The sequence below is a fragment of the Ptiloglossa arizonensis genome, chromosome 5 (genome assembly GCF_051014685.1).
Source record: "Ptiloglossa arizonensis isolate GNS036 chromosome 5, iyPtiAriz1_principal, whole genome shotgun sequence".
Lineage (NCBI taxonomy): Eukaryota > Metazoa > Arthropoda > Insecta > Hymenoptera > Colletidae > Ptiloglossa > Ptiloglossa arizonensis.
This window is the reverse complement of record NC_135052.1, coordinates 3,511,268-3,531,520: the sequence shown is the minus strand read 5'-3', so window position 1 is coordinate 3,531,520 and position 20,253 is coordinate 3,511,268. Positions and strand designations below refer to the sequence as shown.

At 29.9% G+C, this 20,253-nt stretch overlaps 1 protein-coding gene across 5 annotated transcripts in view; it reads right to left on the bottom strand.

The window, feature by feature from the left end:
- Positions 1 to 3,924: 3,924 nt before the first annotated feature.
- The window catches only part of Ago1 (protein argonaute-1), a 39,515-nt gene continuing 23,186 nt past the window's right edge, over positions 3,925 to 20,253 (bottom strand). For 4 of the 5 annotated variants that reach the window (XM_076312832.1, XM_076312833.1, XM_076312830.1 and 1 more), the window contains 10 exons: positions 19,860 to 20,140; positions 19,478 to 19,784; positions 19,179 to 19,401; positions 18,964 to 19,111; positions 18,615 to 18,878; positions 11,485 to 11,803; positions 11,050 to 11,401; positions 10,596 to 10,929; positions 10,312 to 10,511; positions 3,925 to 9,992 (listed from right to left, as the gene is read on the bottom strand). In XM_076312832.1, the coding sequence (XP_076168947.1) occupies positions 9,884 to 9,992; positions 10,312 to 10,511; positions 10,596 to 10,929; positions 11,050 to 11,401; positions 11,485 to 11,803; positions 18,615 to 18,878; positions 18,964 to 19,111; positions 19,179 to 19,401; positions 19,478 to 19,784; positions 19,860 to 20,140 (2,537 nt within the window). In that variant the 3' untranslated portion in view covers positions 3,925 to 9,883. The remainder of the gene's footprint in view (positions 9,993 to 10,311; positions 10,512 to 10,595; positions 10,930 to 11,049; positions 11,402 to 11,484; positions 11,804 to 18,614; positions 18,879 to 18,963; positions 19,112 to 19,178; positions 19,402 to 19,477; positions 19,785 to 19,859; positions 20,141 to 20,253) is intronic. The other variant, XM_076312831.1, reaches the window with a different exon arrangement.

The following is a 20,253-nucleotide window of genomic DNA, read 5'->3' as shown; positions in this document are numbered from 1 at the left end:
CTTTCTGGATCTGGTGTCCCATCTGTCCATGGAAAACCATTCGTACAAAGAATTGTAAGCTACTCGTTAAAAATGCATGTTTGGGGAGGTGATGCTTAAACGCACGTGGTTTCGGGACTCCACAATCTGAATTTGCAGAAAATGTTAAAACTGTATCAAAGGGGGCTTCTTACACATGGATTTTGCAAGAAAATAATGGATCCAAAACACAGAAGTCACATCCGTAGGGAATGGAAAGCAACAAATCGCATTACCGTATTGGATTTGCCATCCTAGTCCCCTGATGCAAATCCAATCGAAAGTGTGTGGTCCTTAACGAAGCATAAACTTAAAGGGAAACGTATACTAAAATTAAGAACCCTAATAAACCGGATTCGTCAAAGATGGAGATCGCTACCGCGGAACAATTGGTAGAAAGCATGCCAAGGAGATGTCAAGCTATTATTACTAATGGAGGAAATTGAACTCACTATTAAAGTAAGAGCGTATTAGTGTTTTATATGTATACTCGGTTTATATAAAGTTTTTGACGAAAAAAATCATATTTACAAAAATATCAGCAACACACTTTTGTGAAACAGTACAACGATCTCTGTGAATGAAGATATCGTTCGTGTAATTCTGCCAGTAACGTGCTACTGTGTCTACGATATTATAAAGTTTGAATCTCAAAAAAAAAGGAGAAAACACATCCATAAGTGTACTTACTAGTACACTACTCACTAGTAATAAAAAGGTAAGTCATGTCGCGACCCGTTAATAATTACGAAAATGATACGTCGCGTGCATGTAGAAGCAGATCTAGACGAAATGTCTTTCGTAAAAAAAAAGAAGGACTTCCGTGAGGAAATTCGATAGAATTGCAACTCTTGCCAACAATAAGTGGGTAGCAATTACGATAATGGTACGCCGTGCGCATAGAGAAGCAAATATCGACAATGTCATTCGTAAAAAGAGAAGAACTATTCCTTTTCGATGGTATAGACAATTCGTGGTCAAGTGTTGGATAAAATTTCGTCGCGAGTTGAAAGGCAGTATGTACGAAATACGTGTATTCGGTGGGAATCTCTGTCGTTGAAAAATAAAATAATGGATGCAACGACAGAAAGAAGAGTTGATCGATACCTAGTTGCGTCAGGTGTTACAAGTTCCCCGAAACTGTCCACGAACTTAAATTGAATCAGGAAAAGCATTCTCCCGCCGACAGTGGTATATTAAGAATTATTCCTTCGATGTTGTTTTCTTACTTCGGAACAGTGTTCGTTATTGGTGTTGTTCGAAAATAATCGGTGTCAACATTGTCGATCAAACGATGGGCAGTATTTTTCGACCAACGTTCAATATATTAAGATGTTGCGGATGCTGGATACCATTCAGGTGGTCCACGATAAACAAAAGGATATTGGTACAGCTTCCATACGATTTTCATGCTAAACAGAAGGAACATGAAACGGATAAAACACGACAATACCGGATAAAACTGACTAAAACCAGCTAAAACCAGATAAATGCGGATAAAACCGGATAAAGTTGGGTTTTTCACGGTTTTACCTAGTCTTACATGGTTTTAGCTGCTTTTTGGCCGGTTTTAGGCGGTCTTATCTGGTTTTATCCGGTTTTATTCGATATTACGGAATTCACGAGTAATGGAGTTCCTTTGCATATATATAATAGTATACAGCATGCCTATAAATTTCTGTTGTTTGAAATAATTACTAAAGAGGAGATAGGAGAAAAACGTAGCAAGAGTTTCTTCGTCATTTTTCTTTAATTTTTTATAAGAAAAACGTACTCGCTAGATTTTTATACCAGCACGATGAAAAAAACAAAAACAGGAAAAGATGAATTTGTGTCGAATGAAAACACCATACAGCAATTTATTCTCAACACTTATTTCACTAAACAGTTATTTAGCTTTCAATCGTACAATGTAAAATATAATTTCATTGTATAATTCAGATTAAAATTTGCATTGTACAAATAACAAATCAAAAGTTTTTTATCTTTCATTCGTTATTCGGAATTGTTATCTAGATAAGAAATTTATCAGCCAAGGTTTCGAGATAGACTTTATTTACAAGATATTCTTAAAATTTCCACCTTCGGATTTAAAAACTGTTGTAATCTGTTGCCAAACGATTAGCCGATTCTGAAGGCAATTATTTATTTTAATACACCTACATATGCATCAGTGAAGACATCACATTTGGTGTTGTTGGTAATGTTCGATAAATAATACTTTCTAAATATTCCCATGAAGAATACTACCATTCCCAGTATAAGACGGAGCGCTATCGTATTAGATAATAATAATAATAGATTACAACACTGTTTAAAATCTACAGATGGAAATAATATAAGTTAAATAGCAGAAAACTTGAACAATTTCTCTTTTCCTATAACTTTCATTTGGTTTGAGCTTGCTTCACAAAAATACGATGAATTAGTTTCTTTCGGTTCTTTCATGATCACGAAACAAAGAAAGTGTTCTATTTAAAGAACACAAAATGACCTAAAAAACTTGAAGAGAGAAATGTTTCTTTTGCGCTGTGATATATGAAAAATGACAAAGAAAATCTTGTTACGTTTTTTTTCTAGCTCCTATTGTTTAATAATTATATCAAATGGTACATATTTATAAACACTGTTTATTTAATAGAGACCAATAGACATACATATGTAATACGCGATTGTAACGAACAATTTTCAATGTAAACAACTATTTGTTTCTAAAATGCACATGTGGTAGAATGTTTCTAAAATATTCTACCAAACTGTTCTTATTTTAAGAATATACAATAACTCTGTTGAAACGTATCTTTTTTATCCAAGGGTTATCCTCGGCAAACAATTTCTGAACAAAAAAACTTACAAGATTTTCAAACTCGGACAATCAATGATTATTACAAAATTTGTAATTTTCGTAACACATCAAAGATTTATATAGTTGCAACGCTATTACTAAAATTCATTTTTCAGCACTTTCTTTTGTATACGATCTTAGCGATATAAAACAAAACAATGCTTATGTCAATGTTTGAATTATGTATAATTTTGTATGCCATTTACAAGAAATTTTGTGCTTATATATACATGAAACTTTCTTAATCATACGGTTAGCAAAACACTCTCAAAATCTGATGGAATATTTTAATAATATAGCATTCTGTGTATCCCAACTATATTACAGTTTAACGTGTAATGTGAACATGAAAGTACTGGAAAAGTTTTGATTATAAAGGTTCAATAAAATGACGCTACAAATGTGTACAATAATCTGCGACTGATAACATGTTATACATGTATTATATAGAAATTAAAGTATGCAATAATATTGTACAAAGTGTAAATTTTATTGTACGTGAAGGCTGGATATCTAACTATGAAACCCAGAGATTGGTGACCTCGATTACATTTTCACATGTATTCGGTACTACATCTTTCTCCCTTCTCATTCTTTCCTCTATATGATGTTCTTTAACTATAAAATTTGGAAACTCGTCATCCGCAATAATAAATTCAAATTTATTGCTTGCCATGTCAAACAGGCGCGGAGAGCGCTAGGCACTTATATATATATAAAGAAGATATATACAATTATCCATATGAAAGTATATCGAATTTAATTGGACAGCGCAGTTTGTAGGACGGACGACATTATTTTAATAATATAAAATAAATAATGTTATAATACTTGCACTTTTGCACTTTTTTAACAAATAATTTTGATAAGATATATAAATGTGAACGTATGAACTTAACGATTATATAGTATGTTACTTTTTTTGATTTAATAATTTTATTTACTCCTCAAGTCAATATTCAATTGAAAATACATTGATCGCTTAAGTTGTAAAAATAATAAAGGAAATATTAATTTATTCGAAACCTGTACTTGACACTATTTCAAACCCTAGTTGAACATACAGTAAGTATTATATATACATATTATTTAGTATTCATTTTGAATACATCACCGAAAAATATAACTATGAGAGTTCTAATTTTAGTTTTTAAAAATTACACTATCTAAAATGAATCGATAAAAAATACGTGAAATGATACAAGCATACAAAATTGTTGTTATCAAAGGGTTAAAACTGTACGAACGAATCGCCTTAGCGATGCATACATTTTCAAATTACTTCTTTAAAATGAACATATTGACCAAATTCTATTGACAATGTTTAAACATTCATACTGAGAAGATTTTTCTTGAATTTGTATTTTCCAAAATTCAACAGGTACAGTAGCATTCTAATATTCTTTTCTGTTACATTTTTGTATAAAAGCTTGAAACTAAAACAGCACACATGCAACGTGAAACGACAAGAATTTTAACAAAATTGTAATTTTTCACAGACTTCAATTACTTTACTTAAAAGTGTTTCAACTTTTTGAAACTATATAGCTGACGTCGCGCCTCTACTACGATCAGCCCACTCGATAAACTTTGCCAATTCAAGTATTGTTGCCCTTACACTATTCACTTTGTCTATTTGCACTTGTCGGCAATGCCTTATCGATAAAGCTAATCATAATTCAAACACGTTTAACGTCGCATTTTTAACAGTCTTTCAATTTATTCATTTGTGATTTTAATATTTTCTTATTGCATACTTTCTTTGCATTCACAACACCCTTTATACATACACTCCCGTGAGCTTATGCTATCGTATTTTCGTCAAGAATGTCGTGCATTAAACACTAGAAATTACAACAATATATCACTGGATTAAATTGATACAAAAGTAAATGCAACTTCCATTTAAATCAATCAGTAATATACATTTGATTGTATTAAAAAATTCAAAAATTAGATCTTAAAAAACCTGGTAAGTTTAAAAGAAATGATTTTCAATTTTAGTTTCATTTAGAAACGTAAAAATTGGTCTAAAAATATAGTAATTTCATGTACAAGTGAAAAAGAACGTTTTCCTCGTAATATAAAATTCCATTAATTATCTCCATTCTTCGTCAAATTGATTGAATTAATGTTGATTCTAAATTATCCTATACAATATTATAGAATGCATAGTTCTTTTTAAAGAAATTTGCATCACTTTTGCATTAACAGAATAGTGATTATAATTAATTTGAAATATTGATTGCTACATTAATTACAAATTTATCGAATTATCGATATCGTTCTACTGGTACAGTAAAAGTCGTCCGACAGACTTCCTACAAACAGCAATCATATTCGATTGTAATACAGAGTTTCGAAATTACAAACTTGCATAAACCTTTTATTACAGTAATTACGGTGCTCAAGCCTGTTGATATGAAATATTAAGAGAGCTCGTGCTTTAACATACAGTAACAGAATAGAAGGTGCACAAGCATTCTTTGAGATCACTGATGAAGAAGCGCGTGTAAAGAAGAAATTAGCTTAGTCTATAAAGCGTTACTTTTACGGGTGGCTAATTATTATCATTATTAATAATCATCGTTATTCAATACCCCCTTATTTCAATATGCTTATTCGTGCGATATTCATTGGTAGGTACGACACATTCACATTTAGAAACGAGAAATATCTAAATAATTATAAATCTACGATACTATATCATGAAACTTGGATTAATTCATTATTCAATGGGAACGCCATCACTGATCTTGTATGAGGTTCTGACATTCTTAAAGCTGACATTTTTTTACATCTATTCCCTTAAGCGCTTTCGTATACGCTTTACTGCTTAAGTAAAGTAAATTTATACTACGATAATATGAGTTCCCGATGCCCTCGTAAAAGAATTTTCCCCTCGTGTTGGTGCAAAAAGATAGGGATAATGGTTAAACTTGCACAGGAAAAGCAAACTGTGACGCTGTAAAAATATCGTTAAACTCCCTTTTCTGTGTAGCGTATGAAACTATTTTTTTTATTTCTTAGATATTTACACATGCTTGATTTATTTAGAACCTTGTTGTTCAACAGTTGTTTGCATTTCCTAGAGTTCGACCACTATCCTTTAACATTAAAACATGATGCTAGTCTCATTAACAAATTTTATTTCTTTCACCATAAGCCTAAGTAAAATTTTTCAAAACTCATAATATCGCAACGTCAAGGCTTTGGTGGCGCTTTACGGGTCACTTACAAATACTACAAAAAAAGAAGAAAAAAAAAAAGAGAAAAAAAAGATCGCCACTTCGCTATATAATTTTGTGCACGGATGATATTACAATGAAATCGACGATGTATTAATACTAATACTATGAAATAATTTAGTCGATATTTAATAGCTTTAACAATTAATTATTCACCGCACTTGATTCAATTAATCTGTATAAGTATTAGTTTATCGGTGGACGCCACTTAAAAACACTGACGATTATGATCTCTTGAGAATAAGATATTATTTAAAAATAAAACGGCTTACTAATTATAAAAATCGATCACATGCAAATACAGTTAATTAAGATGTAACCTAAAACGCTCTTCGAAATACAAAGATGTTTGTCGTTATCTTAATTCTGGAATTGTTGTATAATTCATATGTATCTTTTCCACACAGCATTTGTTAACAAATGCAATACAGTGAATTTTCACATATATATAATATATGATATCTGTTATACAAATATAAATTATTTGCCTTATTTTAAAATGTCTGGGACACGTGGTAGGAAGAAAACTCTTGTTTTGTGAATAGACTCGGTATTTTATTACACACTAAGTTCATTTTGTAAGCCCGTTTCCTTGAAAGTTTAATTTGTCTTATTGTTTTCTTTTTTAAACGTATTAGGTACAAGTTTAGTAGGGTTTGTATATGATATCAACACGTAATATTCAATTGCTTTCTTTTAATGCAATTTTTCGCACCGGATTAAAAAGGTCGATAAACAATATACAACTAATACCTCGATTCATTACGTCGAATTAAAAATTACAAAAATCTTTGTAAGCTTCCATTTTTTGCCCATCGTACATTAATTACTAAATGGGGACATGATTTATAGATAAGTTACTGAAGTATATTTACAAATGGAGGTCAGTTCCTTGATTTGATCGGGCGCAGGAAAATATCAAGAACTGTCGCAGATCTTTGAGAAAAGTCTTGTCTGAAAAAACTGCTTAATTTTACACATAGAAAGACGTATAGTAAAATGGAATTAAAGTCTCAAGTTCAACCTTGATCTCTCAGTTCCTCGCGATATCTTTCCAATTTTGGTATTTACTTGCGCACCGATTATATGCATACTGCAGCTATTTGCAGCATATGAATTGGCTTAAAATCTAATAAATCTGTATGGCCTCATTACGATTGAAATTGATTCTTAATTTACTAATAATTAAACTCTTCACATTCGGACATTTTGGTTCCTTCATACCCCCAACAACACAAATAGTAAACTTTTCACCCCCTCGTTGATCGTGACTTGCAGTTCTTTACTTTGTTATACCACCTTTAATATATGCATTTGCTTATCTGCTGCCTTCTGTTATTTGGAACTAATTCAACGGCTGAGCTATTATTGTGAACGCTTAAAGACTATGCTCCGAAGATTACTCACGTTCAAATAATCTTTAGCAGATTACCTAATTTTTCACGAAGTCAAAAAGTAGGTATTAAATGTTATTAATAAGCGTTATGTAACTGTAAGTGGTAGATTACAGACTTAAATTTACAACTAGAATAAATATTAATTACTGGTATGTGAGGGCCCTTTTCGTACTTTCCGCGATAATATTAACATTTTAGTACTTATAAATCTAAGATTAGAATCATTAATACACAATATTCTACACATTCCAGGTGTCACAGCTCATAGTACCTCAAAAATTTGAATGTAAATACTGATATTTTGAATAAAAATTCAAATTTCCAGAATTTCTAAAAGGTACGAAATTTTGAAGTGAATATTTTAAACATTTTTACATCGATAAATCGATTCCTAGATTTACAAAAAATATGTAGAACTCCGACAACATATTCAATAACAATTTTGTATAGGCTGTGATGCTTTTTGATTTCTATAGCAATTGTGTATTAATACATTTAACTATTATTAATACTGTTAAAAAAAAAAAAATAAATCAAATTGTAACTAATGACATTATAATGTTTAAAACAACGAAAATTATTTGAAATTTTACTAGTGTATTAATGATTCTAGCAATACACAGTAAACAATTTCTGGCGCACGGTATTCAATACATATTTATACATTTCATTATCCTATCTATTAGTTACCGGTGTAGTTACTTGTAAGGCTCTTAATACAGTTATTGTGCCGATTAAGATTATTGTACCATGTAAATAGTTCTATTTGCGCACGAATCATGAATGAAGAATTCGTTAGAATAAAAATTTGAGGTCTTTAAAATTTGCGTTACACGACAAATATAGCTTATCCTATAATTCCACATTATATAATTCTCAATATAAGTCACATTATATTTCTTGCTTATGTTGCAATCACTGAATTATCCTTACTCTACCTTTGCTCAAACCATTTTTTGCATTGTTGGGACTTTGTCATTAGCCCAAATCTAATGCCATGAAGGTTTAACTTAAGGACAGCTTTTTTATTTGAACAGGGATCGCTTCCTTGTCCTAAACACCGTACAAAAAGTACCCGTTTACTTCCCTTGAAACGTTTACAACAATGTGTAATTGATATGAATAAAGTGCTACCCCAGTTTAAGCTGCATTCTAGCTGTTCTGACATAAGCGTACATGATGATTTCTGTGCCACATGCAGAGAATAATATAAATGAAACTAAAACAAGTTGAATAAAATATACATCCTCGATTTTTCTTCTACATAATAATAATTCAGTGATATCGTGTTTCACTATATGTATTCACTTCTACATACAATGAACCTTGATTATATATTTCCGATATACTTATTTCTGTTCAAATTAATATTTTAAGTATCTTAAACAATCCCAACAAATGACATTAGATTTAGATAAATCTCAAAAACAAAAGATATCATTCAGCCAATGTGGCACAATGTTGTTCACAACTCTTATGATATTATATAACACTGTGTTCAATCAACTTGCCACAACTTTGGATTTTATTATGATAGATTCCTAACTTATTTTGACCATTGGCTTGGAGACTTTGACAATTAACATTTACAAATCATTTATTTGCATCTCCCTATCAACATTTCATTACTTGACGTGACCAATTTTTTTAAAGCTTACGATAAATATGATAGGTATCATAAATATATTTGTAGGAAATCGCATGAGCATAATCGCAAATATGCTTGCGTACGATAATAGTATACGATAATTGCTTTTATCAACGCATGACTCATATGTCTAGTCTTTTCACAAAAAATAGTTGATTCATCCCACACAATATGATAATTACGCGTAAACGAGAATAACAGTCTCGTAACAAGCGATTTACACAATTATGAATTCGTGCAGCAGTGTGTTTTTGTATGCTACAAATGCTAGAGTACTATTTTGTATCCTACAAATTCAACCTCTAAAAATAAAATAAGCGTAATACACACGACAGCTGATTTGTTTGTTCTATTCGTTTTGTAGTTTCTACCTCGAAACAACCCACCAGTCAAGCTGCGTACCTCATAATCTAATCCAAAATATGATTAACTAAAAGCACCTCTTTTAAAATCTACTTCCTAAAATATTTAGAAAGTCCGTCCAAAACCTAGCCGATAATATGTTAAATAGAATATTAAAAAAGAAAAAAAAGTTCAGTGTAAAATTACTCGACACATTTCAGGTATTGGGCAGACTTATTTAAATAAGCAAAAAAATTGGCCACGCAAGATGATTAATTCTCTAGCATTTAAGCAGTCTAGAAATATCCACATGCAAGATATGGGGATTATAATTTTATGATATTATATAGTTGCATGTGTATGTCAAAGGTTCAAAGAAGAAAAATTATGCAAAGTACATAACCCGTTTTGTGTTTGCATGAACTGTGATAGCTCTTGCCATTGCACCTGGTGTTCTATCTTCACTGCAGCCCGATTGATGAGATCCTTCTCCACTGAAACATAGACATTAAATAATGTATTAACAAAATTTTAATATTAAACATAGTATAATATTATTATAAACACTAATAAAACCTTTAGTTATTACCTTATAGTACAACTATATCATACAAAATATGTAATTTAACTTATTAATATATGGATCAGTCATAAATTTTTAGTAATAAGTGTATCTTCAGTATATTCTGATGTTTACAAACGTAATATTAAAATATTAATTGCTCTTTGTAATGTATATACTATAAATTTATATTTTTATACTTGTAAAACGAAACTTTGTGTTATGTTTTATAAATAAAATATTTTAATTACCTATCATGCTCTTTTTCTACCAAATGATATCTGGCTCGGAATGCTACAAGATGAGCATAATATGCTGGTGCAGGTATACTAACAGATCTTGTACACCTTACATACGTATGACACAATTGATACGTAAGAGACTGCAATTCATCACTTTCAAAGTGATTATCATCCCAGAGGACGTGATAATGTGATGGCCGTGAAGTGCCCTGTATTAAGAATAAATATGATATTTGTAATAGATAAAATAAAATAAATGTAAAGTAATATTAGTCATAAATTTTAAAGTTCACCTGGATGCCTTGATGACTACATAGATAAAAGTCAAATTCAGTTGGATGTGTTATACAAATATCAACTGTTGTACCCGCTGGGATATTTCCACTTCTTCCACTTTGTTCTTTCTTATCTGAACAAAACAATCGGGTATGATGTCTTTTCTGTACTACAATGAATGTAACTCCAGGTTTATAATCATCTTCAAGTTTCATGCAAGCTTCACGAATAGCAGTTAACTCATGTTGCAAAACGTGCAGAAACTGGCCTTCTGAGACACCATCACGATAAAGAATTATTCTATGTGGTTTATATCCACCAGTGCTCTTATAAAACCTACAAAGAAGTTCTCTGAAATAAAACAAAATTGTTTTTAGAAAATAACTGATACAGTTATTTGCAGGGAATGCAGAAATATTGTGAATACTTTCCTTTAGACTAAAGTAATTTTCATCATACAAATTTACTTACGTCACCATTGAACTAAGTTCCTGAATGATCTCTTGTCTGTGTTGTTGAACTCTAACAGTCGCTGCATATCGAGATGGATGAGCATCCATGCTAGCAACCACTGCAGCTATGCTAGGTTTTTTGTTATCTCCAGCAGGTGGATGAGTTACATCAGCTCCAAAAAATATAACAGGCTCATCAAACACTTTTGGTCTGATACTAGGTACTAAAATATTATTAATACCACCTAATTTTACATTAATTTTCAGGCATAAATTGGACAACGTTTGTGGTGATGTTTTATTAACATTTTTTGCCTGTACACATTGTGTTGCCATGCCCAGTAATGTATCTCCTACTCTTTTGACTTCAGCTATAAGTAAATAAAATATGCAGTAATAAATAAAATCCTATTGATATTTTTTAATATGCAAAGTATAAAATTTATACAATTACCATATACAGGAGTTTTTCCAGGTAGTATAACGCACACAAGCTGCAACGATGTAAATGACATTTTTAAATATTTAAACATGGGTTCTACTTGATCTGGCCCAGTAGCATATTTACAAAAACATGGTTGCCCAATAATGGGCATCCCAGCATCATTGCTTATTCTTTGCAATTGTGCTATAAACATTCGTATTGCATCCTCACGTACAGTCCTTTGTGGTGCAAAACAAGCAATTGCCCAAACTCTGATTTCCACACCCGTAAAGAATTGTTTGCCACGCATGTCCCATACACCTTGAGTAGGCATGGCCTGCTGTTTTGTCTTTAGCAAAAAAATATATACATATATATATATATATATATATACATCACTGAATATTATGAAATGTATTTTAAATTTGAATAAATAAACAAGGTAGATGCACCAGTGTTTTTACACAATCCATGCAATGATTGCTTCTTTATTTTTTTTTATATAGAAGCTACATAAATATTATTAATAAAATAATACAAATAAAATTTCATAGAAAATATGACAATAAATTAAAATAAATAAGAATCCAATTTATTCTATTACTGCATGGAATGGAACTGGTAGCATCAGGGAATAGCAAGTGATATTGGACTGTTAATGTAATGCAAATTATATTAATCCTCGTTTGACAAATAAGAGTCTATTTAGACCCGCCCTAACAAACTAGTTACGTTAGAATCATAAACATCTGTTTTCATCACTGAAGCCAAGGCACATTTTACTATAAAATTCTATCACATTAAATTACAATTATTCTTTAAGTTATGGAAATTCCAAATGAAAAATAAGTATGTTCATAATTATGGAAAATTAAGATAGCAATACTTGTAATATGTTTAAATTTTATGTGCTGTAATTATTCAAGGCTTTGAATGCCATTTTGAACAAACATGAATTTTTAAAGAATATATAAAGAAATGTTAGTCATAGAAAAATTGTAGCACAGTACTACACAGTATACACCGTCAAATCTTATTTTTCCTCAATCTTTTTGGAATCCTTACTTTGCTAAGTAAAATTTAATAAAGCAATGTTTCTTGAATTAATCTTAGAGTGTTAACAGCATCAAATTAGATATTAAAAGTTTAAGTGGGAATACCATTATTTATATTAACAATTATTAAAATTTACTATACATATTTACACACAGCATTCTCTCAGCTTCAAAATAACTTAAAATATTGTTACAAAATAGAATGTAAATATTGAGAGCAAAATAATGTTGTTCAATCCATTTTGAACATGGAAATCGAAATTTTACACGAATTAATTTTTTGAGACTATCAATATAACATACTGCAAGTATACAAATCGGCGACATATTGGTGCAATATATAGTATGGAATTGCTAGTACAAAAATAAAATAGCAGAAGCACTTTATCATAAGGATACAAAAAAGCATAGAAACCTAATGACTTCAATTAAATCGTACAAAAATAAATGCATTTGTTTGTTTGTTGCTCATGATTTGACAATTCATAATATTGCGGAAAAACAACTATAATTTGTGAAGAAAATATGCAGATTTATAATACTACAATGTACTGCAACAGGTTTAAAGATATTTAAAGTTATATATGTTTTAATCATCTTATGCCAAGAAAACAGGAAAACTATCACTATTGTAAAAGTATCACCTCTAAAACCTGTTATAATTATTTTCACCGCAAACTGTGAAAAATCTTATAATGATGCAAATAATAACACAATAAATGCACAACTAGAAGTTTTTCAAGGATGACACTCATTCAAAATGTACATACAGTTAATACTGTATGAGATTTCCAAATACAAACTATGCCCTTTTGCTAATGTTCCATTTGCATTGTAACTAGCTGCAAATATAACTAAACTGGCAACAAATTAGTTTGTAATCAGATTCCTAGCAAAGTTTGCTATAAAACTGACAAAACTTTGGAATAGAAAAACAGTTTACATCTGGAAATCTCAACCGATATTAATTGTAAAAATGCAAGTGGTGAAGGCCTAAAATATCAAAATTGTAAACACTGTGACAGAAATACATCTTATTATTACAATTTTTATGTGACTTGGGAAAGACTGGGAATACAACCAAAAAATATCAAGTATTGATGCATGATTAAACAATTTTCCAATGAGAGTAAATAATATTACCCTGAAGTTTGTATTTATAATTGTAAATTATTTACGCATTATTTCATATTACAATTTGACACCATCTAAAAGTGAATTCAATATTCCTAACTAATTAGTTAGGGAATCCATATACTAAGTGTATTGTGCAAGATATTTTTTGACTTATGTAAATATATAACTATTTATAATTGATTGTACAATTACATATGATGTAAAGTATGCAATAAAGACAAAGAAAATAATGTTTTTGAAGGAATTACTAACAAAATCATTGTTAGAAAACATGAATAAAATAATTCTGCACATGGGAATTTTAATGCAATACTTCACAAGAATATCATAGATGTGACTGAAACAAGAGGTAGAAAATAGAAATGAAATAGAGAAATAGCTACAAATTTTGGAAAATGTGTGAAATGTTATATTTGCATTAGCAACAATAATAAATGCAGGCAAAATTGTAACAGATTCCACAAATACATTTGTAATATTCATACAATAAAAAATTCAATTATTGCATGTGTAGATTATTTAGAAACAAAAGAAATCACTCATTTAGATCTCTATATTTATGTATACCTTATTTTTCTTTTAATCATTGTGTATTACTATCACTTTTTTAAGCAAAACAAAATTTGCAAATATAAATTCAAAATCTACATCTAACTCAATAGATCCAATTGGACTTGCCTGGCAAACAATTTGCCGTCCGAGGGTTAACGAAAAATGTACTTTCTTTTTATAGAATTAAATAACATTTTAAATAATAACTGCATGTATAATTTATTGTTTGTTAATGTTATAAAAATAAGTTAAGTCTTCATTACAATGACAGCCCATATATCAAAATCAACCAGGTCTAGAACCCATGCATTCATTTGGTGACTTTTCATTTTATCGATTTCTTTAAATACATTTCAACTATTGAAAGTTAAGGCCAAATGTATTATTATTTTGGGAAATAGTGCAGTAATTTTTTATTCGATTATATACTTATTAAAATTCTTAGTTTGATAAAAAAAACATAAATATGAGAAAGTTAGCCTAAAATCATTGTTTCCAATTAAAGTACAATTGTAAAAACAAGGCTTATATTTAGTTTTAAATAATATTTTTATTTCAAACTCTTTTTAAAGAAAAAACTATTTGAGACTCTTAAGTGTAAGGAATTTCATCTTGAAAAAGTATTCTAATAATCTAAGAGTACTGCAATTCAACTTACCAGAAGTCAGAGAATATACTACACTATCAATATGCATCTTACAGTTATTATCTACTTAAGGATATTTTAAAGTATCTGTACTGAAATCACAAATTACTGACTGTCAACCATTTTTAATTAATTAAAAAATGGGAAAAGGGTGCTTTAGATGTCATTCAAATAGTAGCTGGTATTTTTGTTGATGTTATTGAGACACTTCATTAATTTCATGATTTTCCTGTACTTTCCAAAAAAATATCCTACTATTTCTTTTGGCTACTGTTTTTGCTTGATCAAAATTAGAGTTGTCTACAATTTGGGCAAATAAAGAACTACATACACATAATTGTGTTGGTTTAAACCAGATTCAGTCCTTAATGGTGCATAATACACCAAATAAGTAAAGAATAACCAAGTTACTCATACATGATAATACACAGTAATCTGGTTAATCCTTTAAGCTTGAGTCGTAACAGTGCATTAAAATCTGCAATTTATTGGTTACATTGTCGTTTTTTATATTTATCATTATTTCAATCTCTTACAAGTAACTCATATAACAATATTCTGCCTTCTTAAATATAAGAGGACACTTCACTTTCGACACTATTCGCGACACGTTAATATTACATATGTGTAGACTGTTATTTGAGTTGCACATTTACATTTTTCCAGTTTTTTTCTGAATATGCAAGGTGATTCTTAATTATATATTAATACTTCAAGGGATGAACCTAAAGCCCGAAACATTAAAAAATATACGAACACAAGTCATTTAAGCTCTATGATGTTCATTAGATTTTTAATTATGGAGACATTATCTACAGGATGATTCTTTCACCAGTGGACTTAAAGATGGTGTTACTATCTGTACACCTAATTGATAATTCTGTGTGACTCTAGTTTTAGTTTACAGACATTACAAATACAGCCGTCTTCACTGTAGTTGTCATCATTGTCATGGATCTTTGGCATAATAGGAAAATTGGCCATGTCGTTACTATGTATAAATACAGGATTATCGCTGATGTGTTTGAATAGTAGCATTGACTTTGAATCCATTAACAAAAGAATCACCTTGTATTATGTTTGCAATACAAAGTAATAATGTTTATAATCTACAAGAAAAAATACACAAGCGACTTGATATCATTTAAACACATAATACATTGAAACATATATGAGAGTTACTGTTAAGATATAGCATCTTTGTTAATTTATTATAACTTAGAAAATTAAACTTAAAGAACCTAAGTTTATATGATAATTTTTATTTGTTTCAAGCTCTAAATTCAACCTTCAAAGTTTTGATATATAACTAAAACTCATGTATACTTATTGGTTCAAACATTGAATTTTGTAAATATTCAATAAAGCTAACTGCGGATGTGGATTTCTAAGGAAGGTGAGTGTTAAATACTTGTTGACTAATGAAAATAATCTTTATATTCTCTTTTATTAGCATTCGGCTAAGTAATTGATCCCTCTGTGTAAGGAAGAAAAGCCTTCTTCACTTTCATTCATGTCTTTTTTACTTTATCTTAAGTAAACTATATCTTACAAAAGTATTTTTAATATTGTCCAATTGAAGTAAATTTTTATACAATGTTTATTGCTCACATTATCAAGTATTTAAACAGGATTGTGGCATGAAAACATATGTAAGTATGTATCATAAGTTTCTTAGGGATTTTTTTCATTTCTTTATAACTAGAATATCCAGTAGAAGTAATTATACGTTTAAATTTATTGAATTGTTAAATTTTAGGAATATTTTTATTGTATCTCTTTCATGATTTGTTTCTACAAAAGTATTACCTACGCATTTGATCATTTTTATAATTTAAATGGTGTTTTCTTAAAGATTTATTCTGCAAGGTGTTCTCTGCACAGGACTGAATATGAGGCCAGGCATAGTAATATCATTGGAATAGAAAGAAAAGTAATGACAATAGTGCATTAAGGGTACGAGATTGCTCAGTACTTTACATCTCATTATTTTCATGCTAACTTTAATTGGTAGATTAGTGAACAAAAATTGGACATCAAATTTTATCAAGATATTTTCTGATTTTGTATGGATACTTCTTATTTTGTTTATAAAGTGTTATTTCATATCCAATTGATTTTTAAAAATGAAAAATCACGCAAATATACTATTTAATAAATCATTTAAAATATTTGAATAATTATTTAATTAAAATTTTATTCAAAGTCATATTATAGACCAGAGACATCGTGTCTTGTTGCAGTTTTAATAATACTTAATTTTGTAAGTATACTAATACTATAAGAAATGTGAACAAGATTACTACATCTTACTATACCAATGATAACTTATTTCAATACCTGTTTGATAACTCAACACAATGTCTGGGAATTGATACATATCTGCATTAACCTCGGTTTGAATCGCTCCAATTATAATATAGTTTGTATGCGGAACGATATTTGTTGGTAAATCAGTAAGGCGGATATAGCCTAAACAAAGCCATAACCATTTTGGCAGTGGATTCGCTACTATCATAAAAATACGATGTTTGCACTAAAAGGCTTTCACAATGTATATGTATATCGTTTGCAGTAAAATTGTTAATGACTGTTTCAGTGGATTGATTCCATCACTAGCGCTAAATTATACATGAGAAATCTTAGTATATTAATATCAAGTCTCAGGAAAATGTCTCGTTCGTGAAGTTTATGGTAACTTAACACCTTGGATTTCTTAGAGAGAATGATCTGATCTTCTAGATGTCTTTTGGCAACTGATTAATTATTTTCCATTCTATTAAGTGTAACGTGTTTCAAGAGTCTTTCTGTAGATATTTCAATTTAGAAATTTCTACTTTGTCGTTGGTACTATGGTATCTAATTTATCAAATAGAAATGTTACGATTTCTTTGCTTTTCATAAATCTTGCAAAATCATTTATTGTTTTGCCTCTAGTAACATTTGATTCCGGAGGTCTTCCTAATTTTAACAGATTCGTTTTTTTATTTTGATTTCGTTTTTCATTTTTGAAGCGAGATTGTTGATAATATTCTCTATCTAATTCATAACATTTCCCATCTGCAGTTGCCATAGTGTCATGACAAAGTTATAATCTTTGGTAAAGATATTGTGGTATCTAGATTGTTTTTAAGTGGTAAAAACTGGAATACAATCTTTTGATTGTGGCACCTCTTCAAAAAGTCAAAAATATTATGGCATTGTTATAAACTTTTTCCTAGTTCATAGAAAGGTTTAACTTTCAACAAAATAGTCTTGTAGTGTTACTAAATAAAATTTTTATGACTTTTAGGACTCGAATTTTTGCAATTGATACTGTTTGAAGCTTCTGGATGTAAGTTGTTTCCTTTATCCTTAGATTCATTTCACTAAGAGTTTGTGAGCAAACTAATACTGATATGCGAATTATTATTTTTTAAGATTATTTGAGGATATCATATTGTGAATACACTTAAAGAAATCATAATCATAAGATATATACCAATATCAGTGTGTCCTCAAATTTCTAATGAAGTTAGTTGCAATGCTAGCAAAACAGAACATTTTCTCAAAAGAATATCACTTACACTTGGAAATCTTAAACTGTATTAATGGTAAAAACTTGAGCTATAAAAATTTGAAAAATCTTATTTAGAAAAATGAAATCATACCTAATGACTGTATAATATACAATATTGCAAAATAAAAACATTCCTACCAAAAATAATACAAAGGCCTCTGCAAATGTGTGATTTGGTTAGACCTGACTGATTGAGTTGGAAGTCTCTCACCTGTCCACTGAGGGAACTTACGCGCCCTCCGTACTGTAGTTTGGGCGGAGCTAGAATACGACCCCTAACTTCCACCATATTGTTTGATATTGTCAGGCCAAATTCTTGAACATATGAATCATTATTAAAATCAGCTCTTCTAACTAGGTTGTTTATTTCTCGTTCACGATCTGGTGCAGAACGGGCTGTAGCCTTTATCATAGTGGATGTTTGCATGTCGGTCAATTTCTTGATGCAACGTTGTCCAGCGACAATGTTACATACCTATTAATATATTTATTGTAAAATATTACATATATTTTATAGAAGTTAACCCTGAATTATATAAGAAATATTAGGTTCAACAAACCTCAAGTGGTAAATATGTATGTTTATGTTCTTGTCCAACTTGAAGGCAAGGAAGATGTGGGTAACGCAATTTCATTTTATATTTGTCTAAAAAGTATTTTGCAACAGTGCACTCAACTGTTTGTCCATTTTCCAATTGTAATGGAAATCTAAAATTTTCATTAAATGAATATCACATATATTTAAAATAGTATCACTGTTTTTATATATACTTACGACTGCATCTGAGCAGGTTTTCGTGTAACATTACACACTCTATACTTTCGTCTCATTGTTCCACAGTGTGTAATTTCAATTTTAAGTCCTTTGATTTCTTTGGTAAATTTAACTCGTTGAGAATCTGTAAGGGGCTTCTTTTGTTCATTTATATCTCGAATATCTAATACTTCACACATAAATTCTATGACAGGTTGTGCTTTGTAAAATGCAGTTGCAGATACTATAATATAAATCATATGTAATATGAGTAATCAAGTAAGATTATAATGAAATGTGAATATATGTTTTATATGTACCATCAATATTCAACATCATTTTCCATTGTGATGGTCTAACAGACTGATGAAAGCCAAACCAAACTTCTCTGCCACCACCTAATGGGTGATAGTATCCATCCGGTGTACTAAAAAATGATCTACCTACTGGAGTATATGTCATAGATGGTAAATGCCTCATTACAACATCTAAAGCAAGTATAGCATCATATGGAATTTGTCTCGTGCGTCCTTCTAGAGCTTCTTCTAAAGCAAACAGTGAAACTTGAGCCAACCATTTTATTACCACTCTAAAAACTCTATCTTTACCTTCACCAGGTAGAGTTACCTATAAGAAATCATTATTAAGAAATGAATGCTAAACAAAAATAAAGATACAACGTTTCATTAATATTGTAATTACCTCTAATTCTATTTTGTCAGTACCAATAGGCAAGGGATCCCTTGTATATAAATTATTTCTGCCATCAAACACAGGCTTAAGAGCTCCAAATATTTTACTATACGCATGAACCATTGTTTCTATAATTTCTCTATTAACTTTACGAGGACATTTATCAGGTTGAATATTAATATCATAATGATGCACATAACCACGTGGCATTGTAATTTGGAAGTGATTAGCTCTTAAACTGATTGGTCTGCCTTCACGTCCTATATCTGGTCTCCGAGGACATGAAAACACTGTAATAATATATTTTTTTATTCATTTTCCAGTTTAAAATACAAATAACATCATACTATTTCTTTAATTTTAATTTTACCTCAAATTTGTCAATTTTATCTTAAATTTACTG